Raw genomic sequence first — 20,537 nt, 5'->3', positions numbered from 1 at the left:
TCAGCCGTAACATCCAACTGCTTGCAGCAGACATCGGTCTCAAATCCATCAGTCGGGATGTTGTTCTCGGTAAGGGTTTTTATATTAGTGTTTATAAAAACCACAAAGCTAGGCCATTTGCTTAAATCATCGTTAGAAAGAATGCCGAGTGTCCAGATGGGATTTCCAGTTTCTGTGCAAATGAAATCACACTAGTCCAGATTTTATTCGCTCAAAACTACTAGGGAAGCAGTAGGATTTGGTTTCAACGCTGCCAAAAAGCAGAAATTCACTTAAGTTTTAATTCTGAAGCAATCCTGGTGTTAATGTTGTAGCCAGGGTCGGGCAGCATGGGGGCCGGGGCCCCCGCTGTGCTTGCTGAGGACCCCCGGATCTCTCCCAGTTCAGGCTCGCTCTCGCTAGAGGTAGACCCGCTGTTGATGGCGTAGACGCTCTCTGTGACTCCCTGAGCTGAAGCACAGCTGTCTGGCTCTTTCTTCTCCCTGGGACTAGACAGTCCTGGGAGGACAGCCATCTTCCCGGTCTGCCTGTTGGGCAGCAAGGACATGGTGTAGTCCGCAATGATCCCGCCCACATCTAGGTTGCAGGCCTGGTCGAAGGCTAGGAAACCCACGTTGGCGTTTGCTTCGCACACCATAAAGGAACCATCGTCCATGATGAGGAGATCGATGCCACAGAAGTCCATGCCCAGGATGTTGGACACCTGGATAGCCAGCTGCTTGCCTTGTTCTGTCAGTGGGCACATGACGCCCACGCCACCTGTGGGGAAAGTGCAGTGATGTAATGGTGACACTGTAACCGAGCAGGACCGTATAAGGCCTTCCCAGAAGAGACCCCTACCCATATCCTCTGCCTGCCCTTTGTCGTAGAAAAACTTTAGTCAAAGAATAAATTTAATCAGAGAAGTGAGAAAATGCAGAAAGAAAGGAAAACAGTCAAGCAAGATAAGATAATAATACTTTAGCCATTAAACAAAGTCAAGGACCTTTAGTTCTTCCTCAAGGACTGCAGATAATATTCTGAGCCACGTCCTGTGAGCTGTTTTGCAGATACTGAAACCCCCAGCAGGTGGAAGAAGTTAACTGTATGCTGCCCACAAGCACGGAGACCCCAGACCGGTTGGAACCAGAAGGTTGATGATGCTGAGAGCCCATTACCTCACCACCAGCCAATCAGAAGAATGACCACGCCCTGCTCCTTGAACACTATAAGACTCCTCACTACCCCCTCCAGGGCAGGACACACAGTCCTGTGGGCATTAGCCCACTGTGGCCCCCTTTGCCTGGCAAAGCAATAAAGCTATTCCTTTCTATGATACTTCACCAAAGCTCTGTCTCTGAGATTTAATCTGGCCCCAGGGTACAGAGGCCGAATTTTGGCAACGACACCAGGCACCGACTGGACTAACGAGTCAAACGACCTTTCAAGGAAGAGAGGTGAGGGATGTCGGGGAAGGGCAGCAAGATGGGCATTTTTATTACCAACAAAAGGTCTGGATGGAAATCAGGACACCCTTTGAGAAAGTAATGTGATTGTTTCTTTCCTAGAGTTTTAAAAATGTTTATATCCTCTGACCCAGTCATCCCACCATGAAGGAAATAATCTTATTTATTGGGAAAAAAAAGCTTTATGCACAAAGATGCTGATGACAGTCATTTAAAATACTGGAAAGTCAAAATACTGGTATATAGTAGGCACTCGATATTTGTTGATGAGTAAATGAAAATTATAATCTAAATAGCTCACAGTAGAGGAAAGCAGCATAGTTTACAACCATTACTAAAAATGACAGAGTTTGTGATCACATGGGAAAATACTTAAAAGGATTAAAGGCTGTACAGTATGACCATAATTATGCAAAAAAAACATCGTCAGAAATGACACCAAAATGTTAACGTTGGTTGTCTCTAGATGGTGGGATTAATGATAAATATCGTTTTTCATTTGACTTTGCTGTATTTTCTACATTGAGAATGAATTCCTTTTAGAAATTAGAAGAAACAAAATTATTATTTTCTAAGAGAGAGGCCTGTGAGACAAAAATCTCATACCGAGGTCAGAGAGAGTCTGATTGCCCTTACTTGTTAAAAAGCTAAGACCCGGGCTTCCCTGGTGGCACAGTGGTTGAGAGTCCGCCTGCTGATGAAGGGGACACGGGTTCGTGCCCCGGTCTGGGAAGGTCTCACATGCCACGAAGCGGCTGGGCCAGTGAGCCATGGCCGCTGAGCCTGCGCATCCGGAACCTGTGCTCCGCAACGGGAGAGGCCACAACAGTGAGAGGCCCGTGTACCGCAAAAAAAAAAAAAAAAAAAGAAAAAGAAAAAAACTAAGACCTCAGATTTAATTGTCTTCCTTTAGTCTCTTTGCAAAGACTTAACACTTGCATTCTCAGGAACTAATGGCTTTACCTTAACTCTGCCCCTCCACCATCTATTACATGGTGTGAGGAAAAGGCTATTGAACAGCTTTAAAACAGCTCATCAGAAAAAGGAATATGGATAAATTATAAAACAGTGTAGTTTCTAGTTAAAGAATGGATTTTTTTGTTTGTTTTTTCTTTTGGCCGTATGGCTTGTGGGATCTTAGTTCCCTGACCAGGGGTTGAACCTAGGGCCCCAGCAGTGGAAGTGCAGAGTCCTAACCACTGGACCACCAGGGAAGTCCCCAAAGAATGGATTTTGTGAGCTGACTGAAAACGACAAACTGATAATACATAAGGTTCGATACTGTGGCAAGACATGGGATTGTCATGAAAATTAAATGAGATAATATATTAGGTACTTAGCACTGTGTCAACCTGAGCCTAGCATTTGCTTCTATCACAGCACTTTAGTCACAGTACCTTACAATGGTCTGTTTATGCGTCTTCTCCTTTACTGGACCATAAGCTGCCCTAGGGCAAGGATTCTCATCAATCGCTACACTGTCAGCCTCTACCCTGGAGTCCACTTGGGGAGGCTGCTCAATCACACTCAGGAAGAAGGACCAGATTGGTGTTTCAGCCTCTTCATTAGTCACCAGACTTGGTATACTCATCTGGCAATTTAGGAAATAACAACTGGGTACTTTTCCACATTACCAACATACAAATTCCACTCATGAGGCTGACAATAGATTTCAGTGATGAAGATGAACATTCCCATGCCCCCGGGACCATCTCCATGCACCAAAACTGAAAACAAGCTTTATCAATAGGTTAATGGGATGAGGTTATGCATTTGACCCAGACATAAACTGCAGCTTTCTAATAACGTCAAACATATGAGAAAAACACAATTTTCAAAAGAAAAAAGAAACACAATCTTCAATTACAATGGAAAAGCAGAATATGCTATGTCTCCAGCCATAGCCTTACTTCTCAGTTTCTTTTTTTTTTTTTTAATTATTATTTTTGGCTGCACCACATGGCTTGCTGGAGTTCCTGGGCCAGGAATCGAACCTGAGTCCTCAGCAGTGAAAGCGCAGAGTCTTAACCACTGGATTGCCAGAGAGTTCCCCATTGCCTTAGTTTAGACTCTCCTTACTTCTTGCCTGAGCTATTGCCACAGCTTCCAAACTCAACTCCCTGCCTCCCTCTCATGCCTTCAATCCATCCTCTTCCCAGATGTCAGTTTTTCTCAAACACCAATCCTCATGTCACTCCCTTGTTTAAAGCTGACTGCCACGTCCTAACACCTACAGGACAGGCTTCAAATCTCAGTGTCCTGACATCCCTGGCCTGACCTCCGTCATGGCACTTACACCCACCTGTCCGCCTCCTGGACTGCTTGCTGCTAAGGGAAAGGGCTTGTTTCTAATTTCTCTCTGTGATCCTGGCACCTTGCAGACGGTCTGACCAGATAGGAGGGATCGAGACACATTCACTGGCTGGGTGTAAACATCCTAATGAAAAAGCCTGGTGGCCTCCCCTCACCAACAGTCTGACTGAGCTTTCGTGCCTCACCGAGAGAGCAGTTGCTCTGCATCCGTCCGTCTGTGGAGCAGCGAAGCATAGAGCCTATCACCTGGCCACCTACTACCACCACCCGGATATCCTTTCCGTGGGACTCCTTCACGTACTTCTGGAACAGGTAGGGCACATCGTGGCGGATCACATGGCAGATGTCTGAGAGGTGGTGTTTATCTCTTGCGAGAAAAACAGCTTTTCCTTTAAGAAGAAAGACAAAGAGCAAGAGAAGTAGTTAGAGAAGCCTCTGAGCGCCGTCCTTGCCATCCCACCTCCAGGTCCAGGGTTATCCATTCTTTCCCAACTCGCCTCACTGTGGCCCCTTCAATTTCTCTGACTCGACTCTTGTGTCTTATCAAATGGCTGTCGAACCTCATTTTTTTCTGGGTTTTACTCAGGTCCCTCTCCTTTCCCAACTCTTTTTTCAAAATGAAATCAAAATGTATTCCAGAAACACCCGGAAGAGGCCAAAATAAATTCCTAGGGATCTAGTCAATTCGGTTCCAGAAACAGTCAGCACCTCCTATCACCCCAAGATGCTGATTTGGTAGAGTCCATGTCTCACTCACTTTTTTTTCTAAATCATCACAACTCACACTAGGCTCGATGCACAAAGCAAGTGTCAATCAATGCTTACAGAATATAACTAATTGAACATACTTTAGAGGAATTCCCAGTCAAGATGGAGAGAGACCCACAAAAGATAATGACACAGCCTGATATAGCATCAGGAGAGCTCTGTGCAAAATACTATGGGAGTTCAAAGAGGGAGCCACTGCCAGACGTGCTTCCTCCTTTTAAATATAAAAAACTTATTATTTGGCTATACCCATTTAATTCTGAAAGGAATGATCCATACTTCTATTGATCTCTGGGAAAAGCATTCCTTCTTGACTCCAAATTCTGTATTTTCTGCTTGAATCACTTATGCTTTTGCAATTACTTGGCATCTGCTTTTCCAACTGCATATTAGCTAACAGATATGAGCAGGGGGCCCTGACAGGTTTGCTCTGTAAACCTGACATAAGCATATCATACCCAGATCCTTCTTGTTAGCAAACATGGAGAAAAGAGATGGTTTTCCTAAGATATGTGTCACCACCTTAAAAAGAGTGGGACATTTCTGAAGTCTTAATAAAAAGAGGGATGGGTATCAGCCCCTAGTGGCATATAAGACCAAAAAGTAACCCCCAAAACATGTCTCAATCATTGGACATCTGGCACCAGGAGATCTGGCATCTGGCAGCAGATGGCTGGGATTCAATGATAGGCACTGGGGATTCTCTGGACATTAGGTAGGATTTTCAGCAGAGATGGGGGCTAAAAATATGGACTTTGTTCCTTAGTTCCTGGCACAGAGGTTCTAATATGGGGCTTAGCCTGCAGTTAATAAAGGAGCTACAGTTTTAAAGCAAGGAGGAAAAAAACTGGGCGGGGGAGGGGCATTAAGATTAGTTAATCATCTACTGTGTGCCAAACACTTTATTTTTTTTTTAATTATTTCTTTTACACTTCACTTCAGACTAGCTCTATGAAGCCATTAGGACAAGGATAGTTATTTTTGTTTTACAGAAGAAGAAAATAAAGGTCCACAAGATTAGTAACTTTCTCAAAGGCATAGCCTTCATGAGTCCACTGTCTTCTTTAGATTTATTTCCATATACTAGAGCCTAACAACTGCTGTGACTTTGTTTACTCCCTATCCATTTTCCCTAAGACGTGTGTGCTACACTAGCAACGACCAATCTGAAAATAAAATTAAGATCACAATTCCATTTATGATAGTATCAAAAGGAATTAAAAAAACTTAGGAATACATTTAACCAAAGAAGCTCAAGACTTATACACTGAAAACTACAAAATATTTGAAAGAAATTAAAGATTGAAATAAATGGAAAGACATTCCATGTTCAGAAATTGGAAGATTAATATTGTTAAGATGGCAATACTCCTCAAATTGATCTACAAACTCAGTGCAATCCCCACCAAAATTCCAACTTCCTGTTTTGCAGAAATCAATATGATGATCCTAAAATTCATATGTAAATGCAAGGGACCCCAAATAGCCAATGCAATCTTGAAAAAGGACAAAGTTGGAGGACTTGTATTTCCCAATTTCAAAACTTTCTACCAAGTTACAGTAACAAGATAGTGTGGCCTGGCTTAAGGATAGACATATAGATCAATGGAATAGAACTGAAAGCCCAGAATAAACTCTCATACAGATGGTCAATTTTTTATTTTTGGCAAGAGTTCCAAGAGCATTCAATGGGGAACCAACAGTCTCTTCAACAAATAATACTGGGAAAACTGGATAGCCACAGGCAAAAGAATGAAGTTGGACCTTCATCACACCATATACAAAAATTAATTCAAAATGGCTCAAAGACCCAAATGTAAGGGCTAAAACTGTAAAACTCTTAGGAGGAGAGATGGGTGTAAATCTGTGTGACCTTGGATTAGGCAAGCACAAAATGACATCAGAAATACAAGTAACCAAAGGAAAAAATAGATAAATTGAACTTCATTAAAATCAAAACCTTTTGTGTATCAAAGGATACTATCAAAAAAGTGAAAAGACAAGCTACAGAGTGGGAAAAAATCATTCTCAAATTACGTATCTGATAAGACAGTAGTAGCCACAATATATAAAGAGCTGTAAAAAAGTCAATAAAAGACCAATAAGCCAGCTGAAACATGGGCAAAGGATTTGAATAGTCATTCCTTCAAAGAAGATATACAAATGGCCAATAATATAAAAAGATGTTCAACATTAGTCATTAGGGAAATACAAATCAAAACCATAATAAGATACCACATTACAGCCAGTAGGATGGCTATAATAAAAACAAATTACACATTTAAAAGTTGCTAAGAAAGTAAATCTTAAAAGTTTCCATAATAAGAGAAAAAAATTCTGTAACTATGTATGGTGACAGACGTTAACTAGACTTATTGTGATCATTTCGCAATATAGACAAATATCGAATCACTATGTTGTACACCCGAAGCTAATATAATGTTTGCATGTCAATTATACCTCAAGTTTGAAAAAGACTTTAAAAATAAATACATAAAGTGGGCCCATACATTACTAATGCTTGGAAAACATGCATTTTGGCTTGTGGCTTGTTTTTATGGTGGAGGTATGATGACCATTTGCATAATTTGTCGAGGCAAATTAATATACCCAATATAAAAGTTTTGTTTAGTATGTGAAGAAATTGGAACTTCATACATTGCTGGTGGGAATGTAAATGGCATAACTGTTGTGGAAAACAGTTTGGCAGTTTCCCTAAAGTTAAACACAGAGTTACCATATGACCCTGCAATTCTACTCTTAGGTGTATACCCAAAAGAAATGAAAACATATGTTCACACAAAAACTTGTACATGAATGTTCATAGCAGCATTACTTATAACAGCCACAAAGTAAAGCAACCCAAATGTCCATCAACAGATGAACAGATAAACAAAATGTGGCATATCCATACAATAGAATATTATTGAGTCATAAAAAGGGATAAAAAACTGATCCATGCTACAACATGATGATCCTTGCAAACATTATGCTAAGTCAGAGAAACCCACACAAAAGGCCACATATTGTATGGTTCCATTGATATGAAATGTCCAAAAGAGGCAAAGCCATAGAAACAGAAAATAGATTAGTGGTTGCCAGGGACTAGGGGAGGGGCCACTGGGACTGACCTTTAACAAGTACAGGGTTTCTTTTTGGGGTGATGGAAATGTTATGGAATGAGATAGTGTAATGGTTGTACAGAAGAGTGAAGATACTAAAATCCTCTGAATTAGATAATTTAAAATGGTACATTTTTTATTTTCTGAATTATATCTCAATTTTAAAAACATCTAAAAATACTATGCCTTCTATTTAATTTGTTTATTGTCTGTCTTTCCCTTCTACAATGTGAGCTCTTGGAGGGCAGGAATTTTTGTTCTGTTCCTTTCTGTATGCCCTTGGCACTTTGTGGGCACTCAATAAATATTAGTTGAATTTTATTTTATGTATATTTTACCACAATAAAAAACTAGTTGAGACATGGCATTTTTGCACTGTAGTACATGTGAATCGTATTCAGAGCCCCACCTCGCCACCCAAACTCATTTCTCTCACTTCGTAGCAGGACCCCTTTCCTTTCCCAGGTTGCCTTGCCCACACCTGTTTCTGTACGTTGCTCACCCAGTTCAAACTCCACATTCCAACTTAAGTCTCCTTTTCATCCACCCAAGCCTTCCCTGCCTCAGGGCAGAGTGGGCCCCTCCCTCCGTTTGGCTCAAACAGGCGTTGACCTGCTACAGAAGCCATCGCCCTGAAGTGCTACTTCTCTACTCTCTACACATTGGAGATCGAGAACAGTGAGTGTGTCAAGTTCATGGGAACTGCTCATTCCATGTCCATTAGGGTACCTCCTCTCATCCCAGATGCCCTGAGCAGTTAAGGATGCCATCTGGGTATCATCAGGAGGTACTCGCTCACATACCACAAGGGAGGGGGATGGCTTTCTGCTGCACACGTCCTCTTCAACTACTATGTCTTGAGCACTGTAGTGGGTCTTGGAGACAGAGATGGGTAGGACCTGGTTCCCACCCCCTGAGCAGCTCACAGTCAAAAAGGGGAAAAGGCACATGAATCTATAACTGTCATAAGCCGTAGTACTATGCTAGCGGCATGGATGAAGTGCTTCGGAAACAACGGGAAGGGCAATTAATTTTGTCTGGAAGAGAGGGAAGGAGACCAGGGATGTGGACAGAGAAGAAACGACGTGGAGCTGGCCTTAAAGCCCGAGCAGAAGTTCACTAGAGGGCATAGGAAGATGGCGTTCCCAGCAAAGGGAAGAGAGCAGAGGTTTAAAGACAGCAGAATACATGGTCTAGTCTGGAATGGATTACGGAGGGTTCACGTGGCTAGAGAAGGCTGCAAAGGAAGATGGATGCCGTTCATCCAGGGCCTTCAGTGCCACAGTGAGGAATATAAACTGTATCTAATAGGCAACACCAGTTCTTGGGAGGGTTTTTTCAGCAAGGGAGTGACAAGAAGAGATCTTTGTTTCAGAGAAATTGCTCCCCCCAACGATTAGAGGATGCACTGGCAGTGAAGTTAGGGAAACCAGTCAGAATCAAGTCAGGAGTCTGCTGCCAGAGTCCAGGGAAGGGCTGGGAAGGGTCTGGACAAAGCAAGGACAGTGGGGACAGCGAGGAGGGGACAGAAGTAAGGACTACACCACAAGCTCCGCAAGGGGGAGCTCCGTCTCCTCCGAGCAGAGAGGAGGCCCAAACGGAAGCCCGGGAAGAGCGGCACTGACCCCGGTGTCCGCGCGTGCTCTTCACCACGACTGGGTAGCCCAGAGGCTCGGCTTCATCGATCATTTTTGCAAAGTCTTCATGCCCACCTGTCAAGAAAAGCAAAAGTCAGTGAAGGTGAGGCTGATGGTCCAGGGCTCTGTGGGAATTCTTTGGAGGCCTCACATCTCTATGATTAAGGCAATGTGAACCCATTCCATCGGACAGACATGCACTGTGCATGTGCCATACAAAAGGTGGGAACAGAGAGATAAGGAAAGCAGCATTATCACGTGCTTCCACATGGCAGAGGCTTCACATGCTCTAGTTCACGCAATCGTCATGACAACCCCGCAGGCAGGGCAGGGATTTTTCCCTTACCTTGGCTGTGGTAGGCAGAATTCTAAGAAGGCCCCCAAGATTCCTACCCGCTGGTGTACATGCTCTGTATAACCCCCTCTCCTGAGTGTAGAGGGGACAAGTGACTATGCTGGGATAGCATTCCTGCGATTAGGCTAATAATCAGTTGACTTTGAGTTAATCAAAAAGGAGATGATTCTTGGTGGACCTGACCTGATCAGGTGAGTCCTGTAAAAGAAGGTGAAGCATCAGAGAAACTCTCCTGCTGGCCATGAGGGAGCAAACTGCCATGTTGGAGAGAAGTCCATGTGACAGGGCCAATAGGCAGCCTCTAAGAGCTGAGAATGGCCCTCAGTTAACAGTCAGCAAGTAAGTGGGAACCTCAGTCCTACAACTACAAGGAACTGAATGCCAACAGTAAGCCTGGAAGACCCCAGATGTGGTCCCAGCCCAGCTGCCCCTTGATTTCAGCCTGGCAAGACCTAAGCAAAGAGTCCAGCTATGCTGTGGCTGGACTTCAGACCTCCAGAAACTGTGAGATGATAAATGGGTGTTGTTTAAGCTGTTAAGTTTTCAGTAGATTGTTGTACTGCAGTAGAAAACCAACACCCAAAGAAACCAAGCCTGGGATTTTTCTCACCCAAAGGTAAGGCATGACTTGAAAGCCCGAATTGGCTCCACTACACTCCTTTAAGCCTTCATTTAAAAAATATGAATATTAATCTGTATTAAAATCTTTCTAAATTGTTTTATAAGCTTCCTTGATTTCCTATACCTTTGCATCTTTGTGGGACCATTATTCTGCCTACCACAGGTGATACTGTAGTTCATCAATTTTTTGCAAAGCAAAATATTCTGGGATACTAATAAGACCTGTGACAAAAGTGCTAATGATTAAAAAAAAAAATAAAGCAGCATGAAGAGGCAGTGTAGATAACCAGGGGCATCTTTACAATGAGGACATTTTATAAGAAGAGAACTCCCAGCTTCCTGACACCCACTGATAAATGTAACTCCTCTCTAGCCATCCTTTTGTCCTTCCCTTATAATACAGTGCAAGAGGGGTCCTGCTTATCTGAGGCCATCCCTGCACCTGTGCCTCGGACCCCTTTCCCTCTCACCTCCTCAGGGATCTTGCACCATTAAGTGTCCCCTCTCTGCTGTATCTTCAACCTCTCAGTTCAGAATTCCAGCAGCATTTTAAACATGTTCAGTAATCTCCCATCTTAAACAAATAAAACCCATTCCTTCACCCTGCATCATGCCTTAACTACAACCTCGTAACCCTACAATCAAGCTACTCAAAGGGTTTCAATTTCCTCACTTCCCATTCACTTCCTCATCCTTGACAAGTTGGCTTTTCTCCCTATGGCTGAACTGAAGCTGTATTCATTGAACTCCCTGTTGCTAAATCCAACACACAACTCCGTGAGTATGTTACGCATCCTCTCAGAATTAAACACCCCTTTTAATTACACCATCCTTCTTGGGATGTTCTTTCCATTGGCTTCTGTCATCTCTCTTCTTTCTGTTCTCACCTCTCCAGGTGCTCTTACTTGGCCTCTTGCATAGGTCCTTCTTCCTTTTCCTATTCCCTAAAGGATTCCCTCTCGAACCCTCTTTTATTAAATGTTGTTATTTTATTGTGGTAAAATATACATAACATAAAATTTACCATTTTAACCATTTTAGGTATACAGCTCAGGCCTCTCTTCATTCTACATCTTCTCCCTGAGTAATCTCATCCATTCTTGTGACTTCACTTAACATAATGGAAGTTTCCAAATCCACTTCCTTAGTCTACACCTCTCTCAGGAGCTCCAGATCCAGTTATCTGCTGCCTACTGAATAGTTTTACTTTTATATACTACAGACACCTCAAACAGAATGTGTCCCAAACTATAATAACCTCTTCCGACAATGCCTTGCCCTACCCACCAATCTGTTTCTCCTCTTCCATAGCTCTAGTCTCAGTGAGTGTTCGCTTTCACATCTGGTTGCCCAAACCAGAAACCAGAGTCACTCTTGATTCCTCTCCATGCTCCTCATAGCCACTCAATCATCATGTCCTAATATTTCTGTCTCCTTCCTAAGTCCTGAATCTGTTCACTTATCTTCATTCTTACTATGACCACCTTAGTTTAGACTATCATTGCTCATTTGCATTGTTTATAAAGCCTACCAGTACATATCCTGTCTCTACTTTGCCCCTGGTCCAATTCCTTCTCCACAGTGTAGCCAAAGTGACATTCTGAACTCTGATCAGGCCATTTCCTTGCTTAAAGCCCTCCAATAACTTCCTGTAAGTCTCAGGATTACCCCTGATCTCTTTCATGTACTGTATATGGTGACTTCTTATCTTTCTAGCCTTATATCTCAACTCTATCTCCTTGACGTTCCACAAACTACTCAAAATACCGCCAATCGGTCATGCTCTCTCTTGCCTCTAGGTGTTTCTACATTCTGCTTTCTTCTTAGACTGCTCCCCTGCCCCCCTTGCTTTATTTTTTTATTTTATTGTTATTATTTTTTTTCAACTGGAATCACTTTACTTTGACCTTAAACATGATCTCTAGATTGTCATTTTGTGAGGGTTATTTTTCCATTAATTTCACATTTTTGGCCTTAAATTATCTTTTTTTTAATCTTTATTCGAGTATAATTGCTTTACAATGGTGTGTTAGTTTCTGCTTTATAACAAAGTGAATCAGTTATACATATACATATGTTCCCATATCTCTTCCCTCTTCCCTCTTGCTTTAGCTGGATAACTTCAGCTAGCTTAGACATTCTCTCTTTTGGGAAGCCTTCTTTCCTCATCACCTACTAAACTAAATTAGGAGCTCTCCTGTGTATTCCCATACCACCTTGCAGTAACTCTTATCCTGGCACTGCACTGAAATTTCTTCTGATGAACTGGGAATGCCCTGAGGGTAGGACTCTCTTACTTACTGCTAGAGACTAGAGCCTATTGTGGTAGTTGGCACACAGTGTGTACCAGTTACATATTTAATGAATGAATTCCAGAGAGAAAGAAGCAAAGATATATCAGACGAGGGAATGACTATGATAAAGACTCAAGATGTTGAATCATCTAAGATGAACAGATTCGCCTTGAAAACCAACAAGAGATACCAGAGGCCTTCTGGGCAGAGAGAACATAGGGATGCAGGCTATTTGGAAAGACAAGTCTCAATCCTATTTTAAGGACACTCACCATAGGAGAAGGTGTCCGGCATGGGGACCCCATGTCCAGCCAGCTCCTGGAATGTCCAGAATTTGTTGATGCAGTTTAGAATGCTCTGTGGGCGGTTGACTAAGCGGCAGCCCAACTTCTCCAGGTGTCGCAGGACGGTGATGTCACTGTCCGACTGCACTGAGGGTGTGGGCACCCGGACAAGCACCACGTCTGGGAAAGTGGTGAGTGCCTTCTGGTTCAGCTGCAGGCCTGCAATCAAAGTAAGAAATGAGCTCTGGGCTGGCCATCATCTATTCCCACCAGAAGCACTGGTTCCAACAGACTCCTCAAGACTGAACCTAGCAGGAAGATAGCCTTGAAAATGGCACTTGGATATCCTGTTGTAATGAGAAGCTACCATCCACCCTATACTCCAAACAAATGGGCAGAGCATGACATTGAGGAAACACAAAGGAATGAACAGGGCGGGGTCGGGGGGGGAAAGAGCAGCATATCAAGAATAATCCAAGTTAGAAGAATCTATAGGAGATAATGCAGTCCAGCACCCTCCTTCCATGTAGGACTAGTATTACTCAAAATGTAGTGGCTTAGGAGGCTGGAGACTTAATGACAAGGAATGCAGTAAAGGTCACTTACGGTATCTTTACTACTCTTATGACTTCATCTTTAAAAGTCATCTGGAATATTACGAATATAATGAATGTAAAAATGTCAATGTTAGGTAAAAAAAACAGGATACAAGTTAGAAAACACTAGAAGGAAATATACCAACATTTTAACAGTGGGTAATGGGATTATAGATGATTTTCTATTTATACTTATCAGTATTTTCCAAAATATCTCCAACTGTGTATTACCTTGATAACAAAAAACTTAAAAAAATCAATATACTAAAAATCAATTCAATATTAAGAAAAACTAGAATGCATCACAAAACAATTGGTCTATATAGCCAAAGGACTTAAACCTGTATGACACTGGATGAAATGGTAGTATTAGCTTGTAGTGAAGACTAAGAGGAACAGGAGTGCAGTCTTCAATTCTGCAGCTCCATGCAGAAGAATTATTTGGCTTGTCTTCTATGACCTCAGGAGGTACAGCTGAGGAGCTATCCAAAAGAGCATTATTTTGTCTGACTGTTCACTTCTGTATCCCCAGCCCCTAGAACAGTATCTGCTGCATGATAGGCACTCAATGTTTGTTTAATTATACAGAAGCTACATGGAGATAGATTTGGGCTCAACAAAAGGGATACTTTTCCTCTGCCTTAGGATGGAATGGGCTGAGGCTCATTGGTCATCCAAGGATGGCACAGAAGGGATGCAAAAGTTAGATAAGCTCACAGCAACCTGCTTGATCTCTTTCAACCCTGATATCCTATGGTTTGCGTTACTCTAAGTAGTTACGTAGGCATCTCCGGTGCACCCAGCATCTGGGGATGGAATGATGGAGACAGGAAATAGACTGGATAGGGCAATGAGAAGTGAGTTCAGGGAACTACTTGGTCTGCCTTAGTGAACCTTAAAGGAGTCTCTAAAATGCTCTACAGAAAACATTTTAAACACAGTTTGAGAACCATCTTTTAGGCTTTAACCTAAAGCACCTTCGCTTTCATAAGTGATAAAAGTGTACAACCATATAACTCCAAGAAAACAAAAGGTACTAAGGAAGTTACTATTCCTCTATTGTGGGATGAATAATATCAATATAAAAACTCTAAGCAAAACCAAACAAAAGCAAGCAAACAGAAAAACCAAAACTACTACATGGATCTAACTTGCACAGTTTCCTTTCATTCTAGTATGTTTTGCCAATTTAAAAAAAAAAGAGTAAGCACAATCATTAAGTTAAATTGTTTTTAGTACTTCTGCTGATAGTGTGAACCCAAGCAAATGGAATATAGTTCTCAGGGATGATTTGTAAAGAGCATTCAGGTTATCTTTACTTTGCCATCAAAAAACAGTATCATTTATACATGCTTTTTCCTTTGCCACTTAGAGCCCCTGGGGAAAATAATATGAAAGGGGGAGAAGAGCAAACCCTGAATAATATCCTCAAAACTGGTAGGAGAAGAAAGAAAAGTATTCAAGTTGGTGAAAATGGCAAGTAAAATACAGAACACTGAGGGGAAAAGCAACAGCCCAGGACAACATTACATAATGAGATAATATATGCAAAAATGCTTTGAGAACTACAAAACGCTATAGATATGCAAGGCACTGGCATTATTATTGCACAGACACTCTACTGAGCAAGGTAGGACACTTTATGGAGATTTGTACCATCTGATGAGAAAAAATGGCTTTGCAACAGAAAAGTGACCTAGAGAGATGAGAAGCAGCAGAAACGTCTGGGTTTTAAATCTCAACATGAGACCACAGACAAACAGTTAAACTTCTAAATGGGAAGAAAAGAATTCAGTCATTTCTGGAAATACCAACCACAAGTGGAGAGAGACAGCTCAGCCTCGATAAGCAGATTCACGTACACCTAGGAAGTCTTACCAGGATTTCATCTCTCTTCTCCAAAGGTAAATCTTTGGGCCTGGCTCATTCCAACTGAAGCCTTTAATAAATGAAGAATGGAATGGGTTAACGTGGAGCTGAAAAGGCTCTCCCAAGCAGTTAGACAGGTCTGGTCTCTGACTGTGCTGGACGTCCAGCTCTGTGCAGAGAGGGACGTGATGTGTTTAGGGAAAACATATGCACAACCAGTTACTTCTCTGCCTATTGACCCAGCTCCAGCATCTTTGCTAAGGGGTAACGTCACTTGTCCCATGTTCATGCCCATTTTCTTTGCTGTTTGCACCTTGTCTAAATCACCATTTCTAGAAGTAGAAGACGAGAGTCTGCTGCTCACCGTGGCATCTTTTAGCAGGAACAGCAATTCCACAGAGCCCCGGCCAAGCACAGCTTGGATTTAAGGCTGGTACTTGGCAAACCTGTCAGTGAATTCTGAAGCCTTTAACCACTTAGTAATCTCTCTCCCTCTCCCCATTAATATCTCCTCTTGGGAAAGGATGGAGCTTAATGTGTCATCTTTCCTGGGATCCTTAATGTTCCCATTGCAATCTATGGACCTTAAACCAAGGGAATGAAGTGCTGATGCAGGACCTCAAGGAGGGCAGGGCTCTGCTTGGCTGCCAGCAATGGAAGGAAAGCCCTGAACAATGAGGGACTGGTGCCCTCAATAACAAGGGATTTCATGCAATTAAGTGCCGTAGTGTCCTCAGGCATCACCTTGACCTGGGAAGCAAGGTGGGGGGAAAGGAGATGAGTTACTTCTGGGATATTTGGGGATCTCCCAGATTGCTAGACTGGGATTTAGATTTACTATTTAGCCTCAAACCACTTTTTTAAAAAAACTAAAATGATCACTATGTCCCCAAACAGGTCAATAAGATCGTGAAAAAGATCAGTCCCCAAACTACTTAGTATAATGACCAACAGCCAACCTAGTCTAAATCAACTTTTTGAAACCACAGTATTTTCTCCATATTACTTCTAAAAAGAATAATATACTTTTATGGGTAATTATGTTTTTGACTCTATTATTTATATTTGGAAATATTTTAATGTATTAAAAACAAGATAGAAAAATGAGTAACTTTTCCAAAGAACTGAGCCTGTTTTTTTTCTAACCTATATATTGGATTAAATTAATTCTACAAAACTAGGCTTTTGTATTTATATGTACAACAGCAAAGAAATGCGCTTAACAATACAGAGAAATAGCTTTAGAAATAAACAAGTCATTATTGGAAAGTAGAGCTCTAAGAATTAAACCCATTCTCAATCATTCATACCAATACAGGGAAGAAGCATGGAAAATAAAAGGTGCAGTCATCTAGATCTGAATTTGCCTAATGTTTTTACTGATCATCTATTGTGTTTGAGGAAATTTGCCAAGAACATTCATATGTATTATTGCATTTAAATTAAAGACATCTTGTTAAAAAAAAAACCAGAAACATGGAGAACAGACTTGTGGTTGCCAAGGGGGAGGGAGGGAGGGAGAGGGATGGACTGGGAGTTTGGGGTTAGCAGATGCAAACTATTACATTTAGAGTAAATAAACAACAAGGTCCTACTATATAGCACAGGGAACTGTATTCAGTATCCTGGGATAAACCATAATGGAAAAGAATATAAAAAAAAAGAATGTATATATATGTATAACTGAGTGACTTTGCTGTACAGCAGAAATCAGCACAACATTGTAAATCAACTATGCTTCAATTAAAAAAAGAAGACATCTTGTATATGCATCCCTGCACTAGATCTGACTGTCAAAGTCTTTGCATTTACACAGAACTGATGCACAGTGGGTCCAGACCAGTGGGCACACAACACTCACTCATGTACACACATATGCATCCCTGGCTTCACAACTAAAAAGCAAGCTTCAAAACTAAACTGGCTTCTTGTACGCTAGGAAAAAAAAAAAAAAAAAAAACCCTTCATGTACAAAGCAAGTGGCAGAAATAAGAAAATAGCAGGACACTGTAGCAGGAGAGCAAGCAAGGACCTTACTTACAGCAGCTTTTAGGACCATTACATTTGAGCAGGATCATGTAACCATGGCTGGTAGTGAAGCTCTGAGAGTTGTTAAAAATGAATCAACACTATAAATAAAATAAGTGGATAATAATCCATTAAGTGCTGCACATTACTGTGCTGTGTTAGGAGGGAGATGCGTCATCCCAAACATGATCTGGCTCATCTCAATCACTCTCCAGTTTTTCTCTGGTCTCTTTCTACCCTACCCCACAGCATTTTCTCATAAGGAAGTTACTTGTATTCTTACCATGTTATGCCACTCCTCCCCTTTTAAAGGTCTTTGTTACAATGCCCAAAGAAATCTCACCTCTACCTCATTAAGACCCACAGTCATTATGTGGCCACCTTCTCTTTCCACCAACTGCTAATTTGAGGTCATTTAATTCAATTCAACCTTCATTGAACTGTTGAGATGAATCAGACATACTCTGAAGCAGGAATACAAAGATGAGCCAGGTGATCTCTGCATACCAGGAGCTTATCGTCTCCTTACAGAGAAATATATCAACATAATTTTAATTCAGTCAGTCACTCAACACACATTTATTGTTTCATGCATTCATTCAGTGAAGATTTATTGAGCAACTACTTTGAGCCAAGCCCAATGTCAGTTTGGGTTTCCCCAGAAGGACTCCTGGAGATAAGGACTGAAGTGCAAGAGGTCTATTATCACGGTGGTAATTTCAGGAAACACTGGAGGGGGAAGTAGAGAAGGCAATGCTGCAAATAAAAGGTGTGTTATGAAGTGAGTGATCACCTTGGCACCCAGGGCTTAATCTTGCCGGGCGACAATAAGAAACGGTTTAGTGCACACTCCTTGGTTACCCCACCCAAGGGGCGAGGAAGCTAGCAATTTATAATATTTATATACTAACCCTGTCTTTGGTTGAGAGCTGATCCAGGGGTGTGGTATTAATTCTCTGGTCCTTCCGGCTTGCCATGCATGTGTGGGCAAAGTGAGCTCCTGTGACCAGAGAAAGCCCTCAGGCAGAGATTCAGGTGCTGATGGTTAGACCGGTGGCGGCAGCAGTGTAGGGCAAGAGGGGAGGATGGACACAATGCCATCAAATGGTAAGAGCAAAAGGGACATGGGAGGGCCTCTGACAGGCACCATCTAAAAGGCTGGGCATAGGGGTTGAGGTGTGAGTGTAACAAATAATATCCCTGGAATTTAAGAAGAAAGAAAACAGACAACTGTAACTAATGTCATTGATGCTCTATGCAGAGCACCTGGGTATTAAGAAGAGTTATCAGTCTGGTTTGGGCAGGGGGTGGGGAGGTTCTAACACAACATGAGAACTGCTCTAGCAGGCATATATATCAGGGTACAGTGACAGCGAAGGAGGGGGGAACAGTTAGGTGATTATTTCTGAGAATCAAGCAAAGTTTCAGAAAGGAGATGTTGACTCGTAGAGCTTCTGGGCTCAGAAGAAATGTGTAAAACTAATAAATGCATAATGTCTACCCTTCAGAAACAAGTCGATGGTAAAGGCATGGCAACTCATAAGCACTGAGTTCTGTGACAGCCCAGGGCAAACGTATTTGCAAAGGCCTTTCAGGAAGTTGAGGACACATGAGATGAAAGGCAATTATGGCAAAGTAGATAAAGTGCTGGCCTCCAAGTCAGAGACTCGATTTAATTCTGTGCCATCATTTAACAGCTTGGCAAGACACAAAAAAATGTCCCTGGGTCTCAGTTTCCTCTTCTGTAAAATGGAAGAACTTGAAAACCTTCCTCTCTCCCACACCTCACCAACACAATGTTTCCTCGCAGCCACGAAGACAAATCTCATCAAGCCCTTTTCTCCTTTCCTATCAGGCTCTCAAGATTCCAGTCTCCAAGGCCATATCACTTACCTGGACTCTGAACCCCACCTGGCTCTGACATTGCCTTTTCTTTCTTTCTTTTTTCTTTTTTTAAACATTTTGGCTGCGCTGGATCTTCACTTCATTGCGGTGCGCGGGCTTAGTTGCCCCAAGGCATGTGGGATCTTAGTTCCCTGACCAAGGATTGAACCTACGTCCCCTGCATTGGAAGGCAGATTCTTAACTACTGGACCACCAGGGAAGTCCCTGACATTGCCTTTTCTACTCCCACTTTCCACTCCTGCCCATCTCCCCGGTGCCCTCGGGGACTCAATCACTGGGACTCAATGGGCAGCAAATCTCCTATCCTTGAACTTTTCAGCAACTGTTCCCTTCCCCTTCTTTTTCTGAGTCTAACTGAACCCTGGCTCTCCCCAGCGACACTGCTTCCCCACCAGCCCTCCCAAGCTGTGGAGGATTTTCTCTCCCTCTCACCTGGGGTTACTGGGCCTAGAGGTAGGAGAGACGTGCTCCTTCCTAGCTTCTCATTGCAGCTTGACCAGCATCCTTCTCTCCTCCTAAAACACCCAACTTGACTCTCATCTGACAACACCACACATCTCCCCACTTGTGCAGGTCATCTAAAGACCCCAGTCACTCCCCTGTCCTTGAAGCTTTAGCTCCAGACTCACTGACTCTCCTGTGCTGTCACAGATATTGGTGATTTCAATATCCCCATGAAGAATTCTTCCAATTCCCAGGCCTCTCTGTTTCTTGACCTCCTTTCCTCCAAGGATCTTGTCCACCATCCCACCCCAGCCACCAGTACCAGTTACATTCTAGGCTTTATGCAGTGATCATAACTCCCATCTCCAAACACCGTCTCCTATCTTTCCAGCTCACTCTATAGTACCCCAACTCCAGCCACACTTTGACACCACCTGGAACTACCATGCATGGATCCCCCATGTTTTCACTGTCCCTCGCCCCCTTCATACCCTATTTCATTTCCATAGTCAAGCACCACAACATATATCCACAAATCCTTGCACCCATTTCTTGCTTGGCTAAACCACAACCCCAGTTAGATTGATCCAACTCTGCCTACTTCATGTGCCCTCCTGTGCAATGGAGCATGTCTGAAGAAAAAATACACAAACCTGCTGACTGATCTCAAGGGCATCCTTATTGCTGCCTGCTAAGCACTCTTTCCCTAGTTCATTCACTCTCCCTCAACACCGGACAACTATTTCACACTTTCTTTTCTTGCTTCAGATCTTCACTTCTTCCTCCCTCCTCCTCATTCTCACTCTTCCTATTTCAGGGAGAAAAACTGAAGCAATCAGAAAAGAACTTCTCTATA

At 42.5% G+C, this 20,537-nt stretch overlaps 1 protein-coding gene across 1 annotated transcript in view; it reads right to left on the bottom strand.

Moving 5' to 3' along the window:
* Positions 1-268: 268 nt before the first annotated feature.
* The window catches only part of RIMKLA (ribosomal modification protein rimK like family member A), a gene marked incomplete at both ends in the record, with an annotated part of 28,062 nt that continues 7,793 nt past the window's right edge, over positions 269-20,537 (bottom strand). The window contains 4 exons of the mRNA XM_082615219.1: positions 269-759; positions 3,944-4,147; positions 9,274-9,360; positions 12,828-13,058. Of these exons, the coding sequence (XP_082471345.1) occupies positions 269-759; positions 3,944-4,147; positions 9,274-9,360; positions 12,828-13,058 (1,013 nt within the window). The remainder of the gene's footprint in view (positions 760-3,943; positions 4,148-9,273; positions 9,361-12,827; positions 13,059-20,537) is intronic.

The sequence above is a fragment of the Mesoplodon mirus genome, assembly GCF_964341445.2.
Source record: "Mesoplodon mirus genome assembly, chromosome: 3".
Lineage (NCBI taxonomy): Eukaryota > Metazoa > Chordata > Mammalia > Artiodactyla > Ziphiidae > Mesoplodon > Mesoplodon mirus.
Note: the sequence above shows the minus strand (reverse complement) of the source record. Positions and strands in the feature narration are given on the sequence as shown.